This window comes from Triturus cristatus, chromosome 3_1 (assembly GCF_964204655.1).
Source record: "Triturus cristatus chromosome 3_1, aTriCri1.1, whole genome shotgun sequence".
NCBI classification, from domain to species: Eukaryota; Metazoa; Chordata; class Amphibia; order Caudata; family Salamandridae; genus Triturus; species Triturus cristatus.
In genome coordinates, this window is record NC_140583.1 from 1,038,040,067 (window position 1) to 1,038,064,920 (window position 24,854).

General features: G+C 46.0%; 1 protein-coding gene across 1 annotated transcript in view; it reads left to right on the top strand.

Moving 5' to 3' along the window:
* The window catches only part of TMEM163 (transmembrane protein 163), an 848,993-nt gene extending 826,506 nt beyond the window's left edge, over positions 1–22,487 (top strand). Inside the window, exon 8 of the mRNA XM_085646437.1 lies at positions 21,365–22,487. Coding sequence (XP_085502563.1) covers positions 21,365–21,425 — 61 coding nt within the window. The 3' untranslated portion in view covers positions 21,426–22,487. The remainder of the gene's footprint in view (positions 1–21,364) is intronic.
* Positions 22,488–24,854: the final 2,367 nt, after the last annotated feature.

Below are 24,854 nucleotides of genomic sequence, written 5' to 3' on the forward strand. Positions count from 1 at the left end.
CTCATGCAGGTCCTGAATCCCTTGTTTGTCAATTTATAAGACTATGTGGGCTGGTGCATCCATTGGGTTAGACTTTCCCCAAAGATTGTAGGACTAATGCACAATATGGCTAGTGTTTCCTTTAATCTCCTGTGCTGATGATGAGCCTTTTCTGATTCACTTGACACTGTGGATTGAAACATTGACAACTTTCAAATGTGGACTGTTTTTACCCAGATTGTGGATCAAGACACTCGTAGTACGAGTGTCTGTATTCATATCATACTATCTCTGTCAGTCACATGCATAAAGTACTGTATATTGCAATAGCGCACCTTTTTCACTACATCACTTTTCACCGCTCTGCCATCCAATAGGAGCACCTGAATTTAAGTTGTTTTTTGATTCTACATGACCCTTGAAACAGTGATTTGTTCTAAAACACAAAATAAACATATGAAATGCATAAGTAACATTCACTTGTAAAAAGTGTTCTTTAAAAAACTATTGCAGTAGAAGTCAAGGGCCATGCTTCTCCCATAAGGACAGCAGCAGGAACTCTATCTTGAATTCTGATACCGTCAGCAGCGAGAGCCCAACCCGCGGATAACAGCCTGGGGCCCGGACCCACATGAGCAGGCGGGAGAAGCGGGGAGCCCGGCAGGTTTTCAAGTTGTTCCTGGTAACGTCATCAGCAAGGAGTTCCTGGCCTTTTCCCTGGAAGCATCTTGTACTTCGGAGACGGTATCGTCCAGCTGTTCCCGTCCGTTGCATCAGGCTCGCTCCCATCCTCGGCCCGGAGAGGCGCGGTCGGCGCCAGCACCATCATCCTGAACTTAGCCTAAACCGAGGCTGTCCGGAGATTTCGTCCCGGCCGGGTGGTAATCCAGCCGGCGCTTCCTTGGGGCAACTTGTGCGGTAAGAGCTCCGTGACTGGAGCAGAGCTCCGCGAGGGCCTCCTGTGTATCCATTTGTTGCTTGGGCTTTATTTTGGCGGGTAAATAGCTCCGAGGCAGGAGCGGTTTCAGTACCTGCTTGTGCGAGACATTAAGCGGACTTCAGTATCTGCTTGGGCAAGACATTACTTGTGGCACATTCTATAGCGTCAAAAAACTGTATTTTTGGTTGTTTAACGGGACGCGACTACAGGACTTTTGCCACTTTCCTTTCGTCTGGGACTGCCGTGAGGGGAACGGCCTGCGTTGGGGGCATTTTCCACCTGCCCTGGCCTTCACTGTTGACACTGCTGCCGTGAGATGAACGGCTTGGGATAACTACATCCCCCAGCTTACACAGCGCCCGGCGCCTGCCTTACTCGACATCAGGCAGCGCCGGAGCGTTATTTAAGCCGCTTACCTGCCCCGTCAGTGGCCGGTTGAGGCCGGGCTGGGCCTATTCCCTTGGTTCCTGATTGGCATTTTGTGTTTATGTTGCTGGGTTGCTTGTAGTTAAGTAACAAAAAGTGGGCTCTGTTCTTTTGTTTTTGTGTTCCCTCATTGGGTTCTGTGTATGCTTATAGTAGCTTAAGTGCTATAAGCATCAAGCTACTAGTATCATGAGTAAGAGAAAAGCTGAGGCTAGGCTGGTGGGGACTCTTGATGACTATCTTACTAGGGCTGAGTCAGTAATTAATCATAAGATTCTAGCAGTAGAGAGAAGACTATCACTAGAACCAGTCTCGGCGCTACCTCCTGCACAGCATGTGGATGAACAGGACATCCCTATGAATACCGGGACTGGTAACTGTATACTGGAGGATAATCCATGTCTAATACCTAGGGCTGGGATTATTGACCCCTTGCCACCCGTAAGTAGCCTCCCCGGTCCCGCTATGGTAACAACTAGGGCCAAACAAAGAGCTACCGACCCTAAAACTAGAGAACCGCCCTGCAAGAAAAGGAAAGGTAGAGCCCCAAGTAAGTCAAGCGCAGCTAAGGCACCCCTTGGTATTAGAGGAGCCCATTCTTGTGGGACTCCTTCTGTCTCAGCTAATATTCCCCCCTTGCAACCTATGACCCAGCAGAGCTTTGAGCTTTTAAATACACTTTTTAAGGAACAGCTAGTCTCACTTATCCAACCTGTTTTGGACAAGCTAGATTCTGCGGTTTCAAGGCTAAATTGTATTGAAGCATCTTTGGCAAGTAAAACCCCGCCTGTAGTAACATCACTTGAACCTACTTCGAATGTTGTGGCCAGCAACACAAGCAGAGGGGTTTCTGAAGGTCCTCTTGCTTTAAGACCCCAAGTTGTTAACTCCTCTGACCACGCAGTTAATAGAGCTAATTCTAATCAGCCCATGGCCCCCTATACTATTGTTGATAGACCTTTGACCGATCACCAGCTAAGGGGTTCTACTCAAGGCCCTGCTGCCCAGGCATCAGTGGACCCTGATGTGTTAATAAATTTACACCTCCCCCCGGAAGCAACTCCCTATACAGTTATTTTAGCCAATGTTCCATTACTATCAGCAGAGACAAGGGAGCACTGGTCTAATCTAAAAAATAAAGCCCTTTTCTATCTTGGGAATAAACTAGGGGCAAGTAAAAGGCTGTTTAATGAATTCAAAATGGTTAGGTGGGTAAAATGGGTTGGCCACTCTCACAAATCCTTGGTAGGGGACTGTGTGGTTTTGAGTTTTAGGACCCCTCTACTGGTTGAACAAATTTTGGAGAGGGCCTCCCAACTTGCTCCTAATCCTAACGAGATCATGATCCTGCCCCTTGGTCACTTTTATAGACCAGCAAGGGACGCGCATACTAGACAGTTTCGTGCTTCACATTTTGCTTCCCAGCAGGGTCTGCAGCCTCTTAATTCTATTCCGTTACATAACCGTTTCACTGCCCTTTTCTCCTTGGAGGATAATGACTGACTGAGGGTTGTTAGCGTCCATTCCGGGACTGAGTCAACAGGGGTCACAGAACCCTCTAGTCGGGCGCCTCCTGGCCAATCACTTCCATTGGTCCATGGAGAAGATTTAGTTTTATCTGGCCTACCCAATGTCTGCTGTACTTCCCACCCTAACGTGGCGAACCAGATAGTGCACAAAATAAGTGATTCTTATAATGTTAACATCTCCTCCGGGAACATAGCAGGTCTACCTTCTAGACTTGCAGTTCCTGATTGGTTGGTTTTTGTCGACCAGGCAGATATCTGGTGCTTTCAGGAGACCTGGTCGTTAGTCCCCCTACTTCGTGTAGGGTATCTGAACTTTTTCAAACCGGCCATTAAGGGTCCCAGAGGTAGACCGGTGGGTGGTTTGACCACTTGGATTCGTCAATGTGAGGGCATCACAGTTGTGGAAGTCCCGATTGACAACCCTGATATTTTGGTTACCAGGATTACTTCCACAAGGGGCCTTAATATTCTTATTATAAACATCTACGTGAGAGGTCTACCGGGTGGCAAATGTTCCCCCACAGTCCATCTTTTAGACCATTTACTCTGCACAGTGTCTAGTGATGGCCATAGGGTGGTGGCAGGTGATTTTAACACATGTTTTGAGCCTCTGGGTGATGAGGACGGGAAACTGTCTGAGGTTGAGGATTCTGTGTGGGGAATTCCACAGTTGGAACTAAGCCCAATCAGGAAATGGACCCAAGCAGCATTATACATGAAGGGTCTTTGTCTTGAAAAGGGTCTGCGGGCTGCCAACGGCAGAACGACATCAGATAGGTCCGGGATGTTGACCTTTAATAATGGCAGGAATGGTAGCAGAATTGATTATATTCTGGTTAACTGTAAGTTGTGGCCGGCTGTTATCGATATGGTGGTGTCCGACAGGATAGAAAGTGACCACAATCCCCTGACGCTGCTCCTTTCAGATAGCAGTTTTAACGGCCCGCCAATTGATGATGGTTGTGTTGTGCAAGCGCATGCCATCTTATCTAATGATCAGAGAAGGGTTCGCTGGCCCAAGATTGCTTCTAATGCCTTCGTACAGGAAGCCATTAGGAATTTGGTTAATATAGCTATGGATAAATTGACTAGTTGCGAGATCGACGATGGGGTTAAGTGTAGTATACCGGATATTCACAGAGACTTATTTGCAGGTCTTAAATCTTTTTTTGTCAAGAGCATCCCTGTTAATAGCAAATATAAATCCTTGGGAGATAACTCTTGGTTTGATATAAGCTGTAAAGAATCTCGTAAAGCCCTTACACTAGCTATTAAATCCAGGATACCAGAAAGCATTAGAAGCTGTAGATCCGCTTATAAACTTGCCCAAATAAAAGCCAAGAAGAACTGGGACGAAAATCGGTGGAGGGAGTTATATGAGGCTTGTGAGGGTAGGAGTATGTGCCAATTTTGGTCCCTTCTTAACTGGGGTAAGAACCCACAGGATATGATTCCGGCAAATCATGTTGAACCTGCTCAGTGGGTTTCCTTTTTTGAAAGCCAGTTTAAGTCTGGTGAGAGTCCAGATAGAGTTTGTGGTCTGATGCTGATATGGAAGAGTTACGGTTTGCCCCAAGTGAGGTGAAGGCAATCTTGAAATCTCTTCCAAGTGGTAAAGCCCCGGGTCCCGATTGCATTCCTGCTGATCTTTTTAAGCAGGACCTGGACCTCTGGACTCCCTATCTGACCATTCTTGCTAACGCACTGGCTGGCGGTGCGCTGATTCCGGATACTTGGTTTGGGGCAGAGATATTGCCGATCTATTAGAAAGGTGATCGCTCTGCCCCAGCCAATTACCACCCAATCAGCCTCATAGATGCTGCCCAAAAAATTATTGCTCGCCTTTTATTGGGCCGCATCCAGAATTGGATTTCTGAGATTAATATCTTAACCCCACTACAGGCGGGCTTTCGTTCACATGTTGGAACCATTGACCAGGCTTTTAGGTTTACCTTATTATACTGGAAGGAAGTATTTCTTGGGGGTGGCATGCTTTATGCCGCCTTTGTGGACCTTAAGTCTGCATTTGACTCTGTCCCAAGATTCAAACTCTGGGAAGTTCTTCGGGCCTTGTCCAAGCCAACTGGTTTATTGAGGCTGTTGATTAGATTACTTGATTCCACTTATGCCCATGTTCGCTGGGGGAAACCAGGGGAGGTTTCATATAGTTTTGAGGTGTCCAAGGGGGTAAGACAAGGCTGTGTCTTGGCCCCTACCCTCTTTTGCCTGTTTATTAATGGGGTAATTGACTATTTCTCAGATTTTCCGACTGATGCGCCCGCATTGGCTGGTATGAAGGCTCCCCTGCTCATGTTCGCGTACGATACCCTCCTAATTTCTAAAACGCGTCCGGGGCTCCAGCTAGCACTGACCCACTTTGAGTTGTTCTGCCGCGAACATGAGCTTGAGGTCAATGTGGGGAAGACCGAATTCATGGTTTTACGTGGTGCCAGACCGGTTAGGGCCAGGGTCGAAATGGGAGGAGCAACATTGCAACAGACTTCTACATTCACCTACCTGGGGGTCACTTTCTCTGACAACCTTAGTTGGAAGCCCCAGATTGACCACTATACCCTTAAACATATTCAATTGGGTGGAGCATTGCTTAGGGAACATAGGCTTTCGCTAACCAAACCTATGGCTCCCCTGATTAAAATCTATGGGTCCAAAATCCTTCCAGCGGTCATGTATGGTGCTGAACTGTGGGGGTTTGGTAATTTGAATTCCCTGAGAAGGGCTCAAAATAAATTTCTCAGGTCTGCAATAGGATTACCACAATCTTCCCCACGCATACCCCTTCTATTTGATTTGGGTTGTCACCCTATTGAGGACATGGTGCGGTTTAGGTCACTGGCGTTTTGGCGACGCCTGTGGACCACACCTGAGCTGTCCTTTTACGCTAACGCTTTGATAGAAGTTAAAAACCTTGGGGGTTCCCACAGAATCAGTTGGTTGTTTGAAATTAAAGCTATCCTGACTGATATGGGAATGGGTGAGTTGTGGTCTAATCCCGAGTTGGCTGTTTTTCCTCAGAAAAAGATCTTTAGGGACAGATACTAGCAGTGGGTCAAAGACAAGCGTTTTGCCTCTATGACCGGAGGTCCTCTGACCATACTGTACTTGACCAACAAGGATGTCCCTTATCTTGAGGATTATTGGGATACAATCACAAAACTGCAGGACAGGAAACTCTACCATCAATTTAGACTAGGCACCCTACCACTATGTTCCTTCACTAAAAGTTGGTCTACCCCGGGTAATGATAAATGTCCCCATTGTGAGGATATGATAGAAACTGTAGATCATTTCCTCTATGTTTGCCCGGAGTATATTCGCCCAAGAAGGTTGTGGTTACGCCCTGTCTGTCGCAAACTTGGAGTGAGAACAGCATCAATTGCTAGCAGAATATTGAAATCTGATACTTCAAGTTTCGTGATTATTGGTGTGGCCAAGTATTTAAGTTGGGCATGGCTCTTACGTAGTCGGAGTTTTAGTCCCTAATTATTTTGTACTTAATATTGTATAGTCTGTCATGACACAAGTTTTAAACATATCAAGTCATTGCAATTTTTGCACATTTAATCCTTTTTTAAATATTGGTGTTCTTAATAGTGAAAACTCATTTATAGGATTTTATGTATACTGGTACAACATATATCTGTATGTTTTTAACTTGTACTGATGTTTTAGTAGGTCTTTTATGATGAAATATTCGCAATAAAGACTTTTTTGACTTGACTTGACTTGTTTTTAATCATTGTTCTACCCAGGTCCTTGGGTTACTGGGTTTCCCACTTTCTTCTGAATCTACAAACAATTTAGCACTGGAAACCCCAGGAACATGCGATGCACTAGAGGTTATAGAGATGGCCCTCTTCTATCCACACTCTGGCCCAGAAGCTATGCATTGGCTCAGAGGCCAACTATCCCACGTCAACTGAGATTTAGGGGGATTGTAACATAGAGGCAATCAGGCATAATCTACACATTGTAGCTTCCCCCAATTGCCTTCTCAGCCAAGCACATACATGAAATGACTGAGTATTTAGTTATTCTCATACTGTGCACCATTAATTGTAACAACATATCAGCAGTAGGTTAAATCAAATTAAACATGTCTCACAATGGTCAAATTCTGGCAGCGTTCCCTAAAGTGGATGTACAATCCAGTGCATGGTTAATTTTGCTTCACAATGACAGGGAGAGCTGATATTGATGGATCAAAAAGTGATGTTGTTATGAATGCTTGGCCACCACATACATGTTATCCCTTTTGAAAGCTTTCTGACAATTCCTGTTTTAAAAGCAAAAGTCAGGAGCATAATGGGACCCCTCTTACATGCTCTATATTCATACTGAGAGTAGAGATCAATCGTATTTTTGAACTTCTGCTCTGTGGGATGTATCTGTCCTGCCTGAGCTTGAATTAGAAACAACAAGGTGATGGATGGCATGCTTGAATTAATTTCAGCCACTGGCAATCGTTCAGCCCCTTCCAGCCCATCATTTTTCACCCAACATGCCAACTCTGTTTGGACCCAGCCATTTGCAAATCAGCATTGACCCTGTTTCTTATGGAACAGCCGAGCCCGAACTGCCAGGCCTGGTCCTTCCTGAACTGGAACACAAGCAGCCTTGGACCAGTTTGTCTCTACTTAGAACTCTTCAACCAGGCGTAGCTTGGTTCTAGGGGCACAGTGAGCCCGGGACCCACTTCTGGGTACACCCAGCTCACTTAGGGCATCAAATTTACTGAGGGGACATAGTGTGTAAAATAATGATGGCTTCGAATGTGGCCCCTAGCAATTATCAGTCGCTGAGGTTAATTCAAGCATTCCATCTATCACTTTTTTGTATACTTTAGAGTGTTGCTCTAATTGTGACAAATATGCCTAGGCATGGGTCCTGTGCACACTGACTCACTTGAAGCAAGCTGTACCCAGCTGATGAGCACATAACTATGGCAAAACTGATCCTTGGTTGCATGTGTTCTGGCTCAGGGAGCACCCAGCTTGGCAGTTTGGGGTGGACTGTTTTGATTGGAGCAGACTCAAGACTGATTTGCATATATCTGGGTCTAAAGTGAGGTGACATTGTGTGCAAAATAATGATGGATTGGGATGGAGCCTGAGTAATTACCAGTGGCTGAGATTAATTCAAGCATTCCATCCATCGATTATTTTTATTTTTTCAATGTGTCTCCCTAAGTGGGACGGGTATGCCCAGACGTGGGTCCCATGCACGCTGTGTCACTGGAAACAAACTGTATCCAGCTGATACACCCATAACTAGGGTGAAACCGGTCCTTTGTTGCTTGCGTCTCGTTTCAGGAAGGACCTGGTTTGGCCGTTCGGTCTGGACTGTTTCAATTGGAGCAGGGTCAAGACTAATTTGCATATAGCTGGGTCCAAACTGAAGGGACATGGTGTGCAAAATAATGATGGTTCGGGATGCGACCCGAGTAATTACGAGTGGCTGAGATAAATGTAAGCATTCCATCCATCACTTTTTTGTATGCTTTGCTTTTAAAAAGTTGGCATTTTCCAGTCCCAACCATTAGTGCCTTCTGCCAGTCCCGTACAAAAGGGGGTGGTGATGGACGGAGCATCAGAACCAATCAAACACTCACACCCAGTCAACAGATCTGGGTTTGATCCATCACGTTCTTTAGCCCACTCTGCCACCCCAGTTCAGACATGGCCATATGCAAATCAGTCTGACCCTGTGCCTCATGGGAACAGTCCAGCCCGAACTGCCAAGCCATGCCTTCCCTGGACCGGAAACAAGCTTCCTAGGACTGGTTTCTGGCATTTCAGCCGTCTTCAGTCAGGCTTGCTTGAATCCAGTGGCAAAGTGAGCAAGGGACTCACGTCTGAGCATACCCTGCCAACTTATGGTGAAAAAAGCAGTACAAAAGGGGGTGGTGATGGACGGAGCATCAGAACCAATCAAACACTCACACCCAGTCAACAGATCTGGGTTTGATCCATCACCGTTCTTTAGCCCACTCGGCCACCCCAGTTCAGACATGGCCATATGCAAATCAGTCTGACCCTGTGCCTCATGGGAACAGTCCAGCCCGAACTGCCAAGCCATGCCTTCCCTGGACCGGAAACAAGCTTCCTAGGACCGGTTTCTGGCATTTCAGCCGTCTTCAGCCAGGCTTGCTTGAATCCAGTGGCAAAGTGAGCAAGGGACTCACGTCTGAGCATACCCTGCCAACTTATGGCGAAAAAAGCAGTAGAAAAGGGGGTGGTGATGACTCTGAATCGCTCTTCTGCTGGGGTTTGTGTATTCCTTTCAGACAGTGACACAAAGGGGGATTAGATGTGAACATGATGTGCCATCCTGGCAGGATGACTGGGGAGGAGTTGTACCCAGCAACACTTGCACTTCAAATAGCTTTGCCTCATAGTCACACAAAGGAATCTGACACCAGGCCTGTCTGCCTTTTGTCACACCTAGACATTTCGGAACCTTGACAGGGGAGGGGAATAACTTTCCAGAACCAGATGTGGGGGTAGGACAGAGAAGCCTCCCACACAAAGGCTGGCACCAGCCATGAATATTGGACCTCCACTCTTCAGAACACTTCTGGACCTCTGGAAGTTACTGTTCTGTTGCTTGAGGTCTCCCTAGCTGTCTCAGAAGGAAGACTAGACCTGCTTGCTTTCATCTGAGGCTAACCCAAAGTGTCTCCAAGGGATAGCTGGTTGACCTCCCGTGTGAACTAAAGAGATACAACAAGCTCCAGATTTCTCCCCGCAACTGCCCTGCTGCAACTGGTCTTGCTTGGCCCGGCAACCTGATCTGCCTGAATCCTGCTGGCCTCTGCTGGAGTGAGTCCCTGATCCCAAAGAGGGCTCTCTCCAGGTTTTAGACTCTTGCCTGGTATCAGAATGCACTCCTTCCTGCTTGCCTGTGGTTTTCATCAGAACCAACGCAGTATGACGCAACTCAGTGTAGGACGTCACAGTGCAGCGCTCACAGCTCCTGATTGGAGACCTCATTAGAACCTATGCAGTAAGAATCTACTCAGCGCAGGACCTCACATCACAGCCCACATAGCTTCTGATAGAAACCGATGCAGTGCAATGCAACTCCATGTAGGACCTCACATCACAACCCACGCAGCTCCTGATTGGAAATGATGCAGTGAGAAACAACTCAGTGTAGGACTTGGCATCAAGCTGCCCACACAGCTCCTGATTGGAACCAATGCCAAGAGCTGTGAAACCGTGCATCAAGGGCATAAGGTGCAACTCTCAGCATGACTAATCTCATTAATATATCCAGCCCGCACTCCGTCACTGTTGGCCTGAACTTGTGACTTTGGTACAGTCCAGTGTGACCAGATAACCACAGTTTATTCTTTGTGCTTTTGGTGGTATTGTTACAAAAAACTTTAAAAGTCGATATTCCTAGTTCTACTGATTGGATTTTTGTCATTCTGGTATAATTTTATTTCTGTTATAATTGTATTCAATAAACTTTACTCTATATTTAGGATTTTCCTTGTATTTTCACTTTCTTATGGTTTGTGTGCGGCATAAATACTTTCCACACTACCTCAAAGGTAAGCCGGACTACTTTTGTACCAAGCTGCCAAAGGATTAACCACAGGTTAATTTAATGACTTTTGTGGTTTACACTGACAAGAATTGTGGTTGTTGCCTGAGTGGGACTTTCACCCCCCTCAAGCTATAACCCGGTTTCTTTCATCCATTATATATTCTGGAAGCAGAAAAAAGGGTGCTCTGTTTTTTAACCAATGTTAAAGTTTATGTAATCTGGTTCAATGTGACCATTAAGTATTCTTTCTTGCTGCTTTTTGAATATCACTTAAAGTAATGCACATTGTCAAATGAGGACACAATTGTGTGGCAATGTTGAGTACATTATGCGACGAGAAAAGGCAAGTTATGCAGTGTAATGCAACACATTCTGTGGAAGCACTATTTGTCATTTTAGCACACGTTAATAATACCGTCTGGGTACGTATTTTACTTCAGTACCAGTTACAGACCTGAAAGATAGCAATCAACAACTGAGTAATGAGGTAGCCTTTGCAAAGGACCTGTCACTGCGCAACACCTCCAGTGGTGTTTTTGAATGTTCTGTTTGAGCAAGAAAATCTTTTCATTGAAGTCTGCTACTTTTGCAGCAGATGGTGGATTATGCTTCAAGTGTGGTAAAACCATAAGTATGTAAAAAGAAAATGCCGTGACAACAGAATCGCATAATTACAATGGGCCTGAGTGCATTGTAAAATCAGTAATATGTGCGGAAATGGCTTTGAACTGGGCTTTAATTTTGCAACACTTTTTTTATATTTTTATAGTTGTTTTTCTTTTCGTTGGTGGTCCTCGTTCTCATGTTCTTTACATCATATTTTTTTTATTCAAATGTCTTGGTGTTTCTTTGTTCATCAAATCATAGAAAGTTTGCATTTTTTGCTCATGTGTGTAAATATTTTAGGGCAGATTTATAATAACTGGCGCATCCCTGCATATCAGCAGGGATGCGCCAGTTATTGTGCGCCACAGCTCCACCACCATGGATGCGCCGCATTTACAATGCGGCGCACCATGGGGCAAAAACGGCACAGATGCATGACGCATCTGTGCCGTAAAAGTGGCGCATTGCTGGAGTTGCGTCGCAAGCGCGACGCAGCTCCAGCAAGGCTCGGGGTGCCCTATCTTCACAATGCTGCGTCAATCCTTACGCCTGCTTCAAGCAGGCACAGGGTTTTGACGCAGCATTAGCTCAAAAGTGACTGTGTGAAATCTTGTAGATTTCCCTCAGCCACTTTTAGGAGGCGTTCCTGTGATGGAACGCCCCCCCCCCCTGCACAGGTACGCCTACTTCAGGCGCAGGGCTTTACAACGTGACGCATCTCCCAGATGCGTCACGTTGTAAATACCCGCAGCATGGCGCAGGATTTGTGCCGCCGCTGCGTCACAAAAGTGACGCAGCGGCGGCGTAAATGAGGAGCAAGGGGCTCATAAATCTGCCCTAATGTATTTTAACATAAACGGCTGTGCGCAGGGTCGGCAGGCAGAGATCGGGAATGGGGGCAGAGGGCGGGGGAATTCGGTGGAAGAGGGGGTCAAGAATAAAGAAACTTACCTCCTTGCCATGTCTCACCGCTCTCTTCATCGTCGTCATCGGAACAGAGCACCCAGCGTTGTGATTGGTAAGCACCCAGGCTCCCTTGAGCCAAACACAGCACTGCAATGCAGCGTTGTGATTGGTCTGAGCGCCGTAGTTTGGCACGCAGCCAGGGAATGGGGGCCTGGGCATGCTCTCCACCCAGGCTGCAATGCAGCCTGGGTGGAGAACATGCAATGTGCGCATGAATGTTTGGCTGGCCACAGGGGAGGCTCCTCCGCTATGGCAGAGGAGCGTCGCTCCACTGCTTTTAAGCAGTGCACTGCAAAGGAAACATAAAATGATAATAACTTTGAGTTAATATCATTTTATGTATCCTGTTGCATTGCGGGTGGGTGGATGGGCAGGGCTGCTCTGCTCTCGGAGCAGAGCAGGGAAGGAGTGGTTTGCCCACTCCTAAGTGCACAATGACTGTTTGGTCGGCCCTCTCAGGAACCCAAACCAGTCATGCGCACTTTCTCCATTCTCCATGCAGGCTGCATTATAGCATGCGTGGAGAACAAGCCCAGACCCCATTCCCTGGTTGACATCGAACCAGGACACTCATAACCAATCACAAAGCTGCATTGCAGCGTTGTGATTGGTCAGGGAAGCCTGGATGCTTACCAATCACAACACTGTATTGCAGTGTTGTGATTCATCAGGGGAGCCTTCTCTGTGCTTCCTGTGCCTTGGAGAGCCGGAGCAGAGACACGGGACAGGCGCAGTAAGGTGTTTGTTTCATTTATTTATTTCTTTTTTACCGTTTATACTCCCCACCCCCCTCGTGACATCACCCCCGTATGCCCGCACCCGCCTCCCAATGCACGATCCATGCCGGCTGCCACTGGCTGGCCAAACATTCATGCACACATTAGGGAGTGCAAAGCAATCCTCCCCTCCCCTCCCCTGCTCTGTCAGCAGAGCAGCCCCACCATACCCGCTCGCAAAGCTGCTGCATCAAGGAAAAAATAAAATGATAATAACTTAGAGTGATGCTCCTCGGACTTAGCGGAGGCGCCACCACTGGCTGTACATTTGTTGCTGTAGACATAATAAGGACTCTTCCACTTTTAGGCAGCAGAGCGCAAAGTTTTTATTTGGAATTATTGGGATAATGCAATTTGAGTTTTTTTTGCATTGACTTGAGATCAGTGAAAACTGGATTTTGAAGTCTTTTGTTAATTTTAACTATGAATCACACATATGTATGCTAGAGTGACTTGAGCTGGTAGCAAATGCTGGCAGAACCCAAAACTCGAAAAACATATATATGGCAAACTAGAGACCATTTTCCTAGTGATTGAAAGGCAGATTTATCGAAGCTTTGCGTCTCCCTTACGACACACAAGGTAATGCAATGTCGACGCAAAAACTAGATGAAATTTACCAGGCCATGCAAGGCCACCTTGCATGGCCCTGCGGTGCTTGGTAAATCTGGAGTATCTCAAGGCAGCACAAGTTCCTCTGCCCCAGGGATGCTTTCCATGACTACAGTGTGGGTGTTCCCACACATCCACCAATGGATTTAGGTGCATTTCCAGGTTTACCTTGAGTGGTAGACCTGGGAATGCATCAAAATGCTGTGCCTTCCCAGGGGAGGCATAATGAGGAGGAAAGTTTTTCTTTATCCTCGTTTTTTCCTCCTTCTACGTGTGCTGCATTCTGCACTACAAAAAGTTTTATAGGATTGTTTATGTGCAGGACACTGACCCTTCCTGCATAAAAACAATCCTGCCTGCAATGCAGACACCCTTCCACCATGGTGCAAGGGTGCCTGCTTTGGTGTTAGGCAGCCAAAGGTTCACCTGTGCAAGGAGAGAGCAGGCATGCGCCATATCTTGGTAGATGTGGCGCATTCATCCCTCTCCCTGTCATACAGCACCGCACAGGAAGGTGTCTTGCTTCATTGCGTTGTGTGATAAATATGGCCCCTAGTGTCAGCTCAAAATGTGCATCACACCACTCACAGGGCCTATTTCACAAAGGTAAACTTACACTTTTGTGTAAGCTTACGGTTGTTCTGGAATTCCCAAACTCCAATTTAATAGTAAGTTTACAGCTGTGGAGCTACTTGAGTCAGGGCGGAGAACTCCACACATAAAAAGAAACGACTTGCCTATCTTTTTATGTGCTGAGTTCTCCTCTCCAACTACAGAGTCTCCACAGTCATAAACTTACTATTAAATCAGGTTTTGTGAATTCCAAAACAAACGTAAACTTACACAAAAGTGTACGTTTACCTTTGAGACTCAGGCCCACAATGCCTATTACATCGCTTTCTTAGAGAAGGACCACCTGTCACAACGAGAGATCCCCTCCTGCTTTTTGGTGATCTCAATTCCTTCAGTGCGTGTGTTGGTGTGGTGAGTGCATTCTAGACCCTGATTAAAGCATTTTGTCTGATGCTGTGATTGTTTTGCCCTGTCCTCACTCATCTTTTGTTTCATTGAAAGAAACTCCCATAGCTATGTTCTCTTCAGTAAGCACAGGGAGTTTTCTCCCTTAAACATGTTTTAATGTTATTCTACCTGTTTGTGTAGCCAAGTCTTGCATGGTGGAGCTGTGTTGGGAACATAAATGATGATAGCCCTACTATGAATAGGATGGGGGTCACTACTGTTACCTAGCAGCAAAGTGGTATATGTGCGACCAGGTTGCGGATTTCCAATTTTCCACCAATGGAGTCTTCTGCGGTTTTGCGGCCAGAAGCACTGGAGTTTTCCACAGTGCGGTGGAGAAACTGCAAGTTTGTTGGGGCAAAAGCACCACATATTTATTGCAGTGCACCTCTATGCCAAACTCTAAATGATGCTCTAAGTCATTAGTAATTCTATGTACGAATGGGGGAGGGGGCAAACAACCCTCGAGGCCTTGGGCAATCAAACGCAGCGAAAACAAAAAGTTGCCCTTGACTGTATCTTTTATTTTGATCGTTAATTACTACTGGACTACATCAACTTGCTTCACCGACGGGTTTTAATAGCTATATGAAAAGACTATTCAAAATAGCTGCAATCAATCTTTATTTTCTTTTTTCTATTATGGCGAGTATTGTCTATATCCAAAACGTCCAGTGATTAAAAGACGTATACATTCTTTCCCCAAATATTTAAACACAAAAGACACTTGCAGCCCACTTACTGTTTGGTACTGGGTCCGTCTTGTGGGTCGTCCACATGTGTGTCCAAATAGTAACACACTCCAGTAGCAAAAACCTTTAATCAATCAATCAATACATTTATAGAGTGTGCTACTCACATGTGAGGGTCTCAAGGCGCTCAAGGGAGAGTATCACCTGGGTATCGTCGGCGTAGGAGATGATGTTGAGGTTGTGATTGCGAGCGATGGCGCCGAGGGGGCTCATGTAGATATTGAAGAGGGTTGGGCTGAGCGAGGAGCCTTGGGGTACGCCGCAGATGATCTTGGTGGCCGTGGAGCGGAAGGGAGGGAGGCGGTCTCTCTGGGTTCTGTGGGAGAGGAACGAGGTGATCCAGTCCAGGGCTTTTCCTTGCATCCCAGTGTTATGGAGGCAAGTTATTAGGGTGCGGTGGCAGACGGTATCGAAGGCGGCCGAGAGGTCTAGGAGGATGAGAGCGGTTGTATCCCCTTTGTCCATCAGGGTCCTGATGTCGTCGGTGGCTGCGATGAGGGAGGTCTCGTGCTATGGATTGCTCGGAATCCGGACTCGGATGGGTCGAGTCAGTTGTTTGCTTCGAGGAATGCAGTCAGTTGTTTGTTGACGGTCTTCTTGATGACTTTAGCTGGGAAGGGAAGGAGAGAGATGGGTCGAAAGTTCTTGAGGTCTTTTGGGTCAGCTGTGGGTTTCTTCAGTAGGGGGCTGATCTCTGCGTGCTTCCAGCTTTCTGGGAAGGTGGCTGACGCGAAGGAGTTGTTTATGATGTTCCGGAGGCGGGGTGCGATGATGGCTTCAGCTTTGTTGAAGATGTGGTGAGGGCATGGGTCAGAGGGAGAGCTGGAGTGGATGGTGTTCATGACGTGGGTGGTGTCTTCAGTGCTGACGGGGGTCGAGGCGCTGAGGGTGGTGGGTGTGATTGTTGGTTCGGTGGTTGTACTTGGACTGGTGTTTCGTGTAACAATATTTATTCACATCTCTTGTGAACTCCTTTAGGAAATGGGCGACGTGCTTTAGCCAAATCTGCCTACTCAGGACTATGCAAGGCGAGCACTTTTCAGGTCTCGCCTAGCGACGCAGCGCATGCACTGGTCGCCTTGGCGAGATCTATTTTCGTAGTTTTCTATTTGGAAGGGGGACAGGCGATGTGCACGTGTACGGCTCCCGTCATTTGAGCATAACGCACGCATGGCACGCTTTCACTTTCCCTCCCTTTTCCCGTCGACTCCAGATCATCTCGGACAAATGTGCACGCACCTGGAAAGGACATGTGCACAGGTATGGTGTGTATCACTCCAGTTGTATGGCACGCTTTCATTTTCCTATTTGGGACTTTAAGACTGCGCGGCGCCCACTACAGGGACGCCACACTCGGTATATTTATTTATGTTTTTGCTCCCACGCTTTCTCTTTCCTATTTGGGAGTTTAAGACTAAGCACGGCGCCTGCTTCAGGAACGCCGCGCTCGGTATTTTTTTTTGCTCCCACGCTTTCACTCTTCTATTTTGGACTTTAAGACTCAGCTCGGCGCCCGCTTCAGGGATGCCGTGCTCGGTTTATTTATTTCTTTTTTGCTCCCGCGAGTATCAGTGCAAGTCCCAGTGGGGATGGAGGTGAACGAAGTGTTGCAGTTAATTGGCCACACAGGCCAGGTCCATGCTGCCGCCAAGGAGATGTGCAGGAGTTCAGGATCCCATTTACTGACATGTCCCAAGAAATCAGCCAGGCCAGACCCTGTATGACAGTGTGAGAGGCCCCCCCAGCCTCAGATATTCCCCCGGGGGCTGCAGGGCCGCTGCAGCAGCACATTCAGATGGCTCCTACCTTTTGCTGTGGCCACTCTCACTGAGGTCTTCACGGGACTCCGCCGCGGCCCCCTCCAGGGATCACACACAGATCACTTGGCCATCTTTGATGCAGGATTCTTCTTCGGAGGCTGAGGGGGCGCAGCTGCTCACCCGGTCGTCCCAGCCACCCTCCTCATAGGCCACATACAGGCCCGCACCACAACAGGCTGCACAGTGGCATCACCCCAAGCCAGGGCCAAGCGCAAGGCACAGTCAGCAGTGTGCCGTAGAGCCACAAGCGATCCCGGCCGGCCACCTTGCCCAACAATTCAAAGTCCACGGCCGATCTTCAGCACCCGCCGGTCCCCAGCCTCTGCCCCCAGGCCGAGAGGCAGCGGGAACGCCACTCCCCACCCCCGGACCAAGGCAAGGCAACCAGGGCGCCAGGCTCCAGCACTCCGCAGCTTGGTTTATTGTTTTATTTACTACCGAGCGCGGGGACACCGCGCTCGGTTTGGCAGCCTCCCTGTGTATATATAGCAGACCTGTTACGCAAGAGGCCCACAAACAGTAAGGATGCCGCTCAGGAGGTCGGCACAACAGAGGCACAGTGAGTACAGGCTAGAAGGGAGGACCTCGGTAGGGTGAGGGGGGCCGATGTTACCACCGTGCACTGGGGGCGGGGCTAGTGTCATAGGTGCTCAGGAGGCTCACAGTGAGTACAGGCGAGGGGGGGCTAATTTCACAAGTGCTCAGGACATCGAAAGAGCAACAGAACAATGGGTGAAGATGGGGGTACTCGCGAGGGGGGGTGCGGATGTTACGACCGGGCAGTGGGGGCGTGGGTATAATTTTATTAGGGCCAAGAAATTGCAGCGCCCGTCAAACCGGCAGAGTGATCTTGGGCAAGAACTCTTTGTGATCTCTGTTTCTCTTTTCACCCTCCACAGAGATCTGCGGGTGCATGTTTCACTCTTACACAGGTGTGCATGTGTCATTTTTACAGTACACACAGTTTACACATGTCTCTTTAACCCTCGCACACATGTATGTGCCCTTCTGCTATATTAAAATGTCCCCCTCATCCCCTCTCCTTCACTGTAACAGAAGAGTGGAGTGTGTTTTCTCCCCATGACTGTCTCTTTGTCCTGCAGTTTTACTCCTGATGAGCTTTGCTTGGCATCCCTCTCTGTCTCTGCGAGCCTCTCTCACACACAGGCCCCTGTGTGTGCATGTCTCTCTTGCAGAGAACTAACCACATCTCTTTCACCATGTCTGTCCTCTAACACAGCTCCCAAACACTAACACTCTCCCAATAAAAGTTCTGCCTCCATGCTGAGAAGTGCCGGGACTCTCCCACTAAAAGTATTTCCTCTGTGGCGAGAAGTGCAAGTACTCTCCCACTCCAATTAAAAAAGTGCGGGTATTCAGTACCTCTGGACACCTGCCCATTTAAATCACTACTTGTATTGGATCCCCTTCTATTGCTGCACCTGCACATTGGCCCTGAACCTTGATACTTGCCCAGCACCCTACTTTCGGCTCCTGCACTCTCTCTCGTACCGTTTTGGGTTTCGCCAGAGCATTCCCTGCAGGCTTCCCCTGCTCGTGCCCTCTTTCTGCATCTGCAGCACTCCATCCGTCCATCCACTCCTGTTTACCCTGCATCCAGATCCCTCTGCCTCTCCACCCCTCATCTCTTTGCTCCTACAGGTCCATCTATTGGCCCCTGCACACTCTTTGCTGCAGTATCTTGTGCCACCGATTTCTTTCTTTGCATCTACACTCCTAACTCTACGTTTGAGCTCTGCTCCCCCTTCCAACCCGTGTACCCATCTCTCCCTACGCATGTCTCTTTCAAGTCTCGGTCTCCCTCCAGCCTTCCTTCCTTCTCTGTTCCTTCGCTCCTCCCTCAAGGTTCAAGGCCCCTCCAGCTGCTCTCTACTGCCTCTCTGTGCACTCCTCTCGCTATGTACACCTTAGCGCTCCTTATTTATTGTTTGCAGTTTTATATAGCACAACTTTTTGCCTGTGGGGAGTAGAGCGCATTACATGAGAATACAGACCAGGACATATTGTATCCAGCGAGAGAGCCATTGTGCTTTAGAAACAATCATGGCTTTGTGGCTTCTTGATATTCTAGATGGCTCCTAGTAACCCTGCGCACACACTGTGATACTGGGAACTCTGTTGGTCATATTATCCAAGTGCCCTTGGAGTGTGACAGGCACGTGCTCCGCGGCCTTCATGTACATGGGTGTGTGGCACTGCGAAAGAGAGGACTCTAAATACCATCCCAGTGTTTTTATACTTACTAATGAGCGTGCGCACACTAAGTGCCACAAAGTGAGCAAACTATGTAAACCAGCTGATAATGTTATCTCAATCGGGGACCTTAGCCTGTGGATGGAACAATGCTACAGGTATCTCCTTTCATTCTAAACAAAACATGGAGGTCCTTAAACTACACGTGGACCAGTTCCTAGTAACCGGTCGTGTCTCTTAGTATTACCACCTTCACGGAGAGCCCGCCAGGTTCTGGCTAGAGATGAGGTCCAGCATTGGTGTCCACTTGGACTCTGGAGTCCAGATGAACCTTTCAGGCACTTCTCTTGTGCTGTTGCCAAAAGATATAATCTCAGAATGACACAAGGTATTTCACCTACATTTTAGCTTATTCTATACTTTCCGGTTGATGGTATGGTAAGGTAAGGTATTCTATTCTGGCGGGATGTTGTCTTCCTGCACCCCACCTAGGCTGAGGGAAACGTCTTTGGGTCCCAAATCTCTCCAAGTCAAACAAGCGTTTGCATTGCAAAAGGTCTCACATTTGTGAGAGTTTGAGCTATTGGCATTGTAAATGACAATGCCTTTTACTTATGTTTTGAAAACCTGCAAGCGGTGCATAAACACCTTACGAGAGGCAAGGCTGGCAGTAAAAGTGGATCGGTTACTGCCAGCCTTGCTTGTGATAAGCAATGACTATAAGTACAACGCAGGTGTTTATGCACCGCTTGCAGGTTTTCAAAACACATTAATAAAAGGCATTGTCATTTACAATGCCAATAGCTCAAACTCTCGCAAATGCGAGACCTACTGCATTGCAAATGCTTGTTTTAAGGTCTAACCAGTTTGACTGAGTTCCTTGCTATACCCCTCCAGGAAATCCCTAGAGGAGGTCACTCGATCAATCAATGCATCCAGTAAAAGTAAATTAAGCGTTGTTGCAGAAGAATTTTTCCACCTCCACCAGACGATTTATCGATTGACTTCATATAGGGATTTCCAAGTGCTAGCGTTACTACAAGAGCCAGGACCATTACTGTGGCGTCTTTAATTTAGGGCAAATGGAGGGTTATAGCAAGGAACTCCGTCCCACTGGTCACAAAGTGAGAAATCTTGTCAATTGTATGGCGACACCCATAGACCATAAAGAAAGCACTTGCCTTGTATAGTCCTGAGGCGGCCGGAATGGATTAGACCGAAACACGTCGACTTTTTCCTAAATGAGTCCATAAGAGATGTAAATAAATATTGTTTCAAGAAACACCAGTCCAGATACAACACTGTATAGGTTTTTGATACTGGACTGTGGTGCTAATTGGACAGACATGTGAACGATCCACAAGATGGACCCAGTAACAAACACTGGGCAGAAAGTGTCTTTTATGTTAAAATATATGAGGAAAGAGCGTATCTCTTGTAATCACTGAATCACTTTGAGTAGTTACTTTTATATAACTATTAAGTAATCCAATAGTAATTGACAGACTATTCACGGCCAAAATAACAGACACAATCTATCCCTCATGGACCAATCGCTTTTTTTGTTTGATAAGTCATTAGTAAGTCACCTCTACTTACAGACAAATATTTGCGAATCATGAGCAAAATCAAAGAATTTTAGGAACCGTTCAATTTTGTCTTCTACCGTTTTTACTTTATTTTACTGTGTTTCCTTTGAATGTGTTCTTTTATGCTCACCATGTGCGATCTGGTACTGTGGGGTCCCTGCTACACAACTTCTGCACCAATTGGACTGATTCCATCTGATATAAAAATTAGTCACTCATCATGAAATATTTGTGAATAGACCTAAAGCTACGACTATGTTTGCAATTTTCTGAATTGTATTATGAGAACCATCCCATGACAGATGATGGGTGTGCAATGCACACATTAGTGCCTTGAACTATGCACATGTTGTCTACAACTGTGCATTTTAAAAACACTTTTTTTTATTGCTTTACCACGTGTTATGTTGCAGGTGATCTTGTGAACAATTGCATTAAGAGGTGAAGAGAGAGCACTACCCATTTTTTGTTTACACGTACAAAACTTGAGTTTTGGCTTGTTAGATTTATGTGTACGTTCTTTTTCTTGACACGCATGTTGACCTTTGTCTTTTCACTTCCAGGTTGCTCTTGGACATGGTTCCTCGCGTCAGGCAAACGCGCCATTACGAAATGTTTGAATGAAGGGACGAGGATCTCCGCGTTTTGTTTCCCAGAAGACTGTCTTCGTGCACAGAATAAACATAGGCGATTTGTGCCAATAATATATTCCTTGATATGCAGTTCGTGTTTCATAAGATATATTACATGTTTGAGTTAGGGGTATATCTGTCAAAGCGACGACGAGCACGCGCTGCGTCTCTCTCAGCCGAAAATACATCCTTTTGTTTACAATGTTAAGCAGCTGGCTTGGGCTGCACACCTGGGCACCATGTCATATGTTAATAAAAGATGTACATATTTAGCCCAGGTATTCGAGACAAGCACTAGCTCCGGTACTGCGTTGTTTTTAAGTTGTCGTTTTTAGATAACATTTTAAATTATGACGAATGTTGTTGACTCGGGAACCACGCAAGTGAAGTCGAAATGCAATTGCACAAACGTGAAACATTTTTTTCTTATTAATTATGAATTCAATAACAAGGCAGCACAAAAGACCACCTCACCAGAAACACCTCTTTCTTCTCCTGCGAACAACCTTGAACTATAACGCGACGTCCATTAATCAAACAGGAACAAGGATTTGCTGATCTAAGACAATTTTTTTTGTTAATCACCTTTGACCTGTTCCAGGACATCCTCATTCAACAACAGCACAAGCCTTTTGATGTTTCTAGAGTTAAATATATAATTTAATTTCATACCGTCGTCAAAAGTCTGAAATATGTATCTTTAAAAGTAAACACCTATATTTTTTAGAGTTCAGTTCGATGCCTGGCGTTCATAGCTTTGCATGGACCGAAAAAGCACACAAGTGTACAGCTAAATGCAAAAGCAAATGTATGTAAAGTAATAATCACCAGTCTGCAAGAAATGTACGGATTTTAAAGTATTTGTTAAATGGGGTATCTACATACTTGTACGGGTGACAGATATACTTGCAGAAAATGTGAATCTATGGTTAACCCTTGCAGTCAGTGATGGCTTGGGAACTTGAGGTACACAAATGTCTCTGATGGATCAATGTTAGATTTAGATTATTCTATTAAAATAAACAATGGTTCGCCGTTAATAAAGCTTATGTACAATACCTCCTACTATCCTTGTGAGTGTAAACTAATGTATATTTGCGGGAAATCGTCATATCTATTTTGTACAGTTCTTGTAATTAGCATTTTAATCAGTTTCTTGAATGTAACGTAGAGCCAGATGTCTTCCCGAGAAACAGTATATTAAATAATATTCTTAGACCATAAGATATGTTCTCTTTTGATACATTGTGTATATTTCTGTGATAATTGCCAATTGTGTTATGTTTCATGTCCATCCATCATATTACGCTATGAAGTGAAGGTGTGAGCCATTGCGATGGCACGTGTTACCTTCTCTTGCCTTATCTTCGGTGTTGGCATCACCTCTTTGTACGTTTTTACAAAGTGTTACACTTTGATTGCTTTGGCCATGCAGATCCACAACAAAAATCTGCCCTATACCTTAAAAGTGGAGTGTTCTTCAGCGGCAAAGACATGTAAAGGACGTAACCATTTTTTGAAACCATTTTAAATCCTCAAAAAAGACCCTATCAACTTTGTTGAAGCCCTAATTAGTTTATTCCACTGTTTTTAATATTTGTTTTATTGATGGTAACATTAAAAAAATGAATCGAGTTATGGCTGCTACTCAACCAACAGCATAGATTAAGAGATGCATGAAATCAATAAGCCACACAGGTTGATAATTCCAGAGACGTATTTTCAACATTCAGTTTATACATATGTACGGTTGACTATTATTATATCCCACATACTGGCTGTAGTTTCCTGCCACCCTCATACATTTTCAAACGTCTTAGGGCGCCATCTGCCTGGTAGAGTACTCTTTCAGATTCCAGACACCAATCAAGTTCCTTGCTTAATTGACCATGTCACTGAGGGGGCCACCAAACTGCTCCACTCATGTGCTACCTCCCTCTTTGCCATCATTAGTGCCAGCTTAACAAAAATCTTATGATATCATTCCAGCGCTTACCCAATGCCAAGAAGGACCAGTTGAACGGACAATCCAGGGGGTGTACCAGTCATATCAGGCCATTGATTCATTACCGCTGTGCAGAAGTGTTGTATTCCTGGGCAGAACCATACTATATCATAACACGTGCCTTCCTGTCCACAGCCTGTTAAACACTCTGATGCATCACCATAGCCAAAAAATGTAGTTGCATCCTTGAGTAATATAGCCTATGTAATATCTAACCTAAAATTTGCCCTTGTGGCCATTTCTCTCGGGCAGATTAGGGCATTTTGCCCTATATAACTCCTTCATGTAACGTACATAAACTTTCCCATTTAGCATTTAGTTTGCTTAAGATATGAATGGTCTCATTTGTCAGTGTCTTATATATGTACATAAGAGTGCCTTGATTTCTATTGCATCTGTTAATATTTTGCTCTCCAATGGGGAGTAGCCTAGCTTAGCCCCACTGATTCAAATGAATGCCTCCTCAGCATAACACCACTGAAGGTATTTGAAAAATTGCCTTTTTTACAAATCATGTTCCTCCCTTAATTTCTCGATCAACATATTGACCTTCGCCAACCAAATGTCTTTAATTCTGGATATCCTTCTCATACCTCAGGTCCCAAGCCCGGATAATTTCCTAATCTTTTTCAAACAGTTGCCCACCCACAGTGCAGTCTCTCTGGTTATATTCCCTTTCCATACTATTCCCCGGTGGCCATGTGTATTATGCCTCTGTTGGCCATGGCTTCCATTGAATAAGTTGTATATGGGATATAGGAATCGCCTTTGGGCCCTTGCATTTCCATCCATCCAAATTTAGTGAAAGCCCACTCATTTGCTATTGCCAGATACACTGGCAAATCATAGTTTTGCACTTTAGAAAGGAAAATTCCTCCATCTTCAACTCCCCCATGAAATGTATCCAGGGAAGTCACCACCTCCCATAGCTTGCCACACAGAATATACTCTACACTCTGGGGGAAGCTCTTTGGGAACCAAATAGGGGACATCTTGCAGAACATAAAGGAACCGTGAAAGCTCAATCATCTTATACAGTTCTGCCCTTCCGAGCAGGCACAGAGGGAGGGACATTCATCTGCCAGCTTGTGTTTTATATTTTTCCATTGAGGGTTCCAGATTCTGCAAATAGACCCTTTGTTTATTCTTCGTTACAAGTATTGCAAAGTATGTGAAGCCCTCTGTATCCACACAGAGTGTTGGGACAGTCTCTAATGTTGATCCCTACATCCTAATTGTGTATACTACAGACTTCTCTCAATAAATCCTAAATCCTTAAAACTTTGCCATGCACCTAAGAAATTTGCATACTTACGTACACCTACTACCCCTCCTGGGGTAAAGGCCATTAACTAAGACTCTCCAGCCAGGGCCGGACTGGCCGTAGCGGGCTCCGGGTGTTTCCCGGTGGACCAG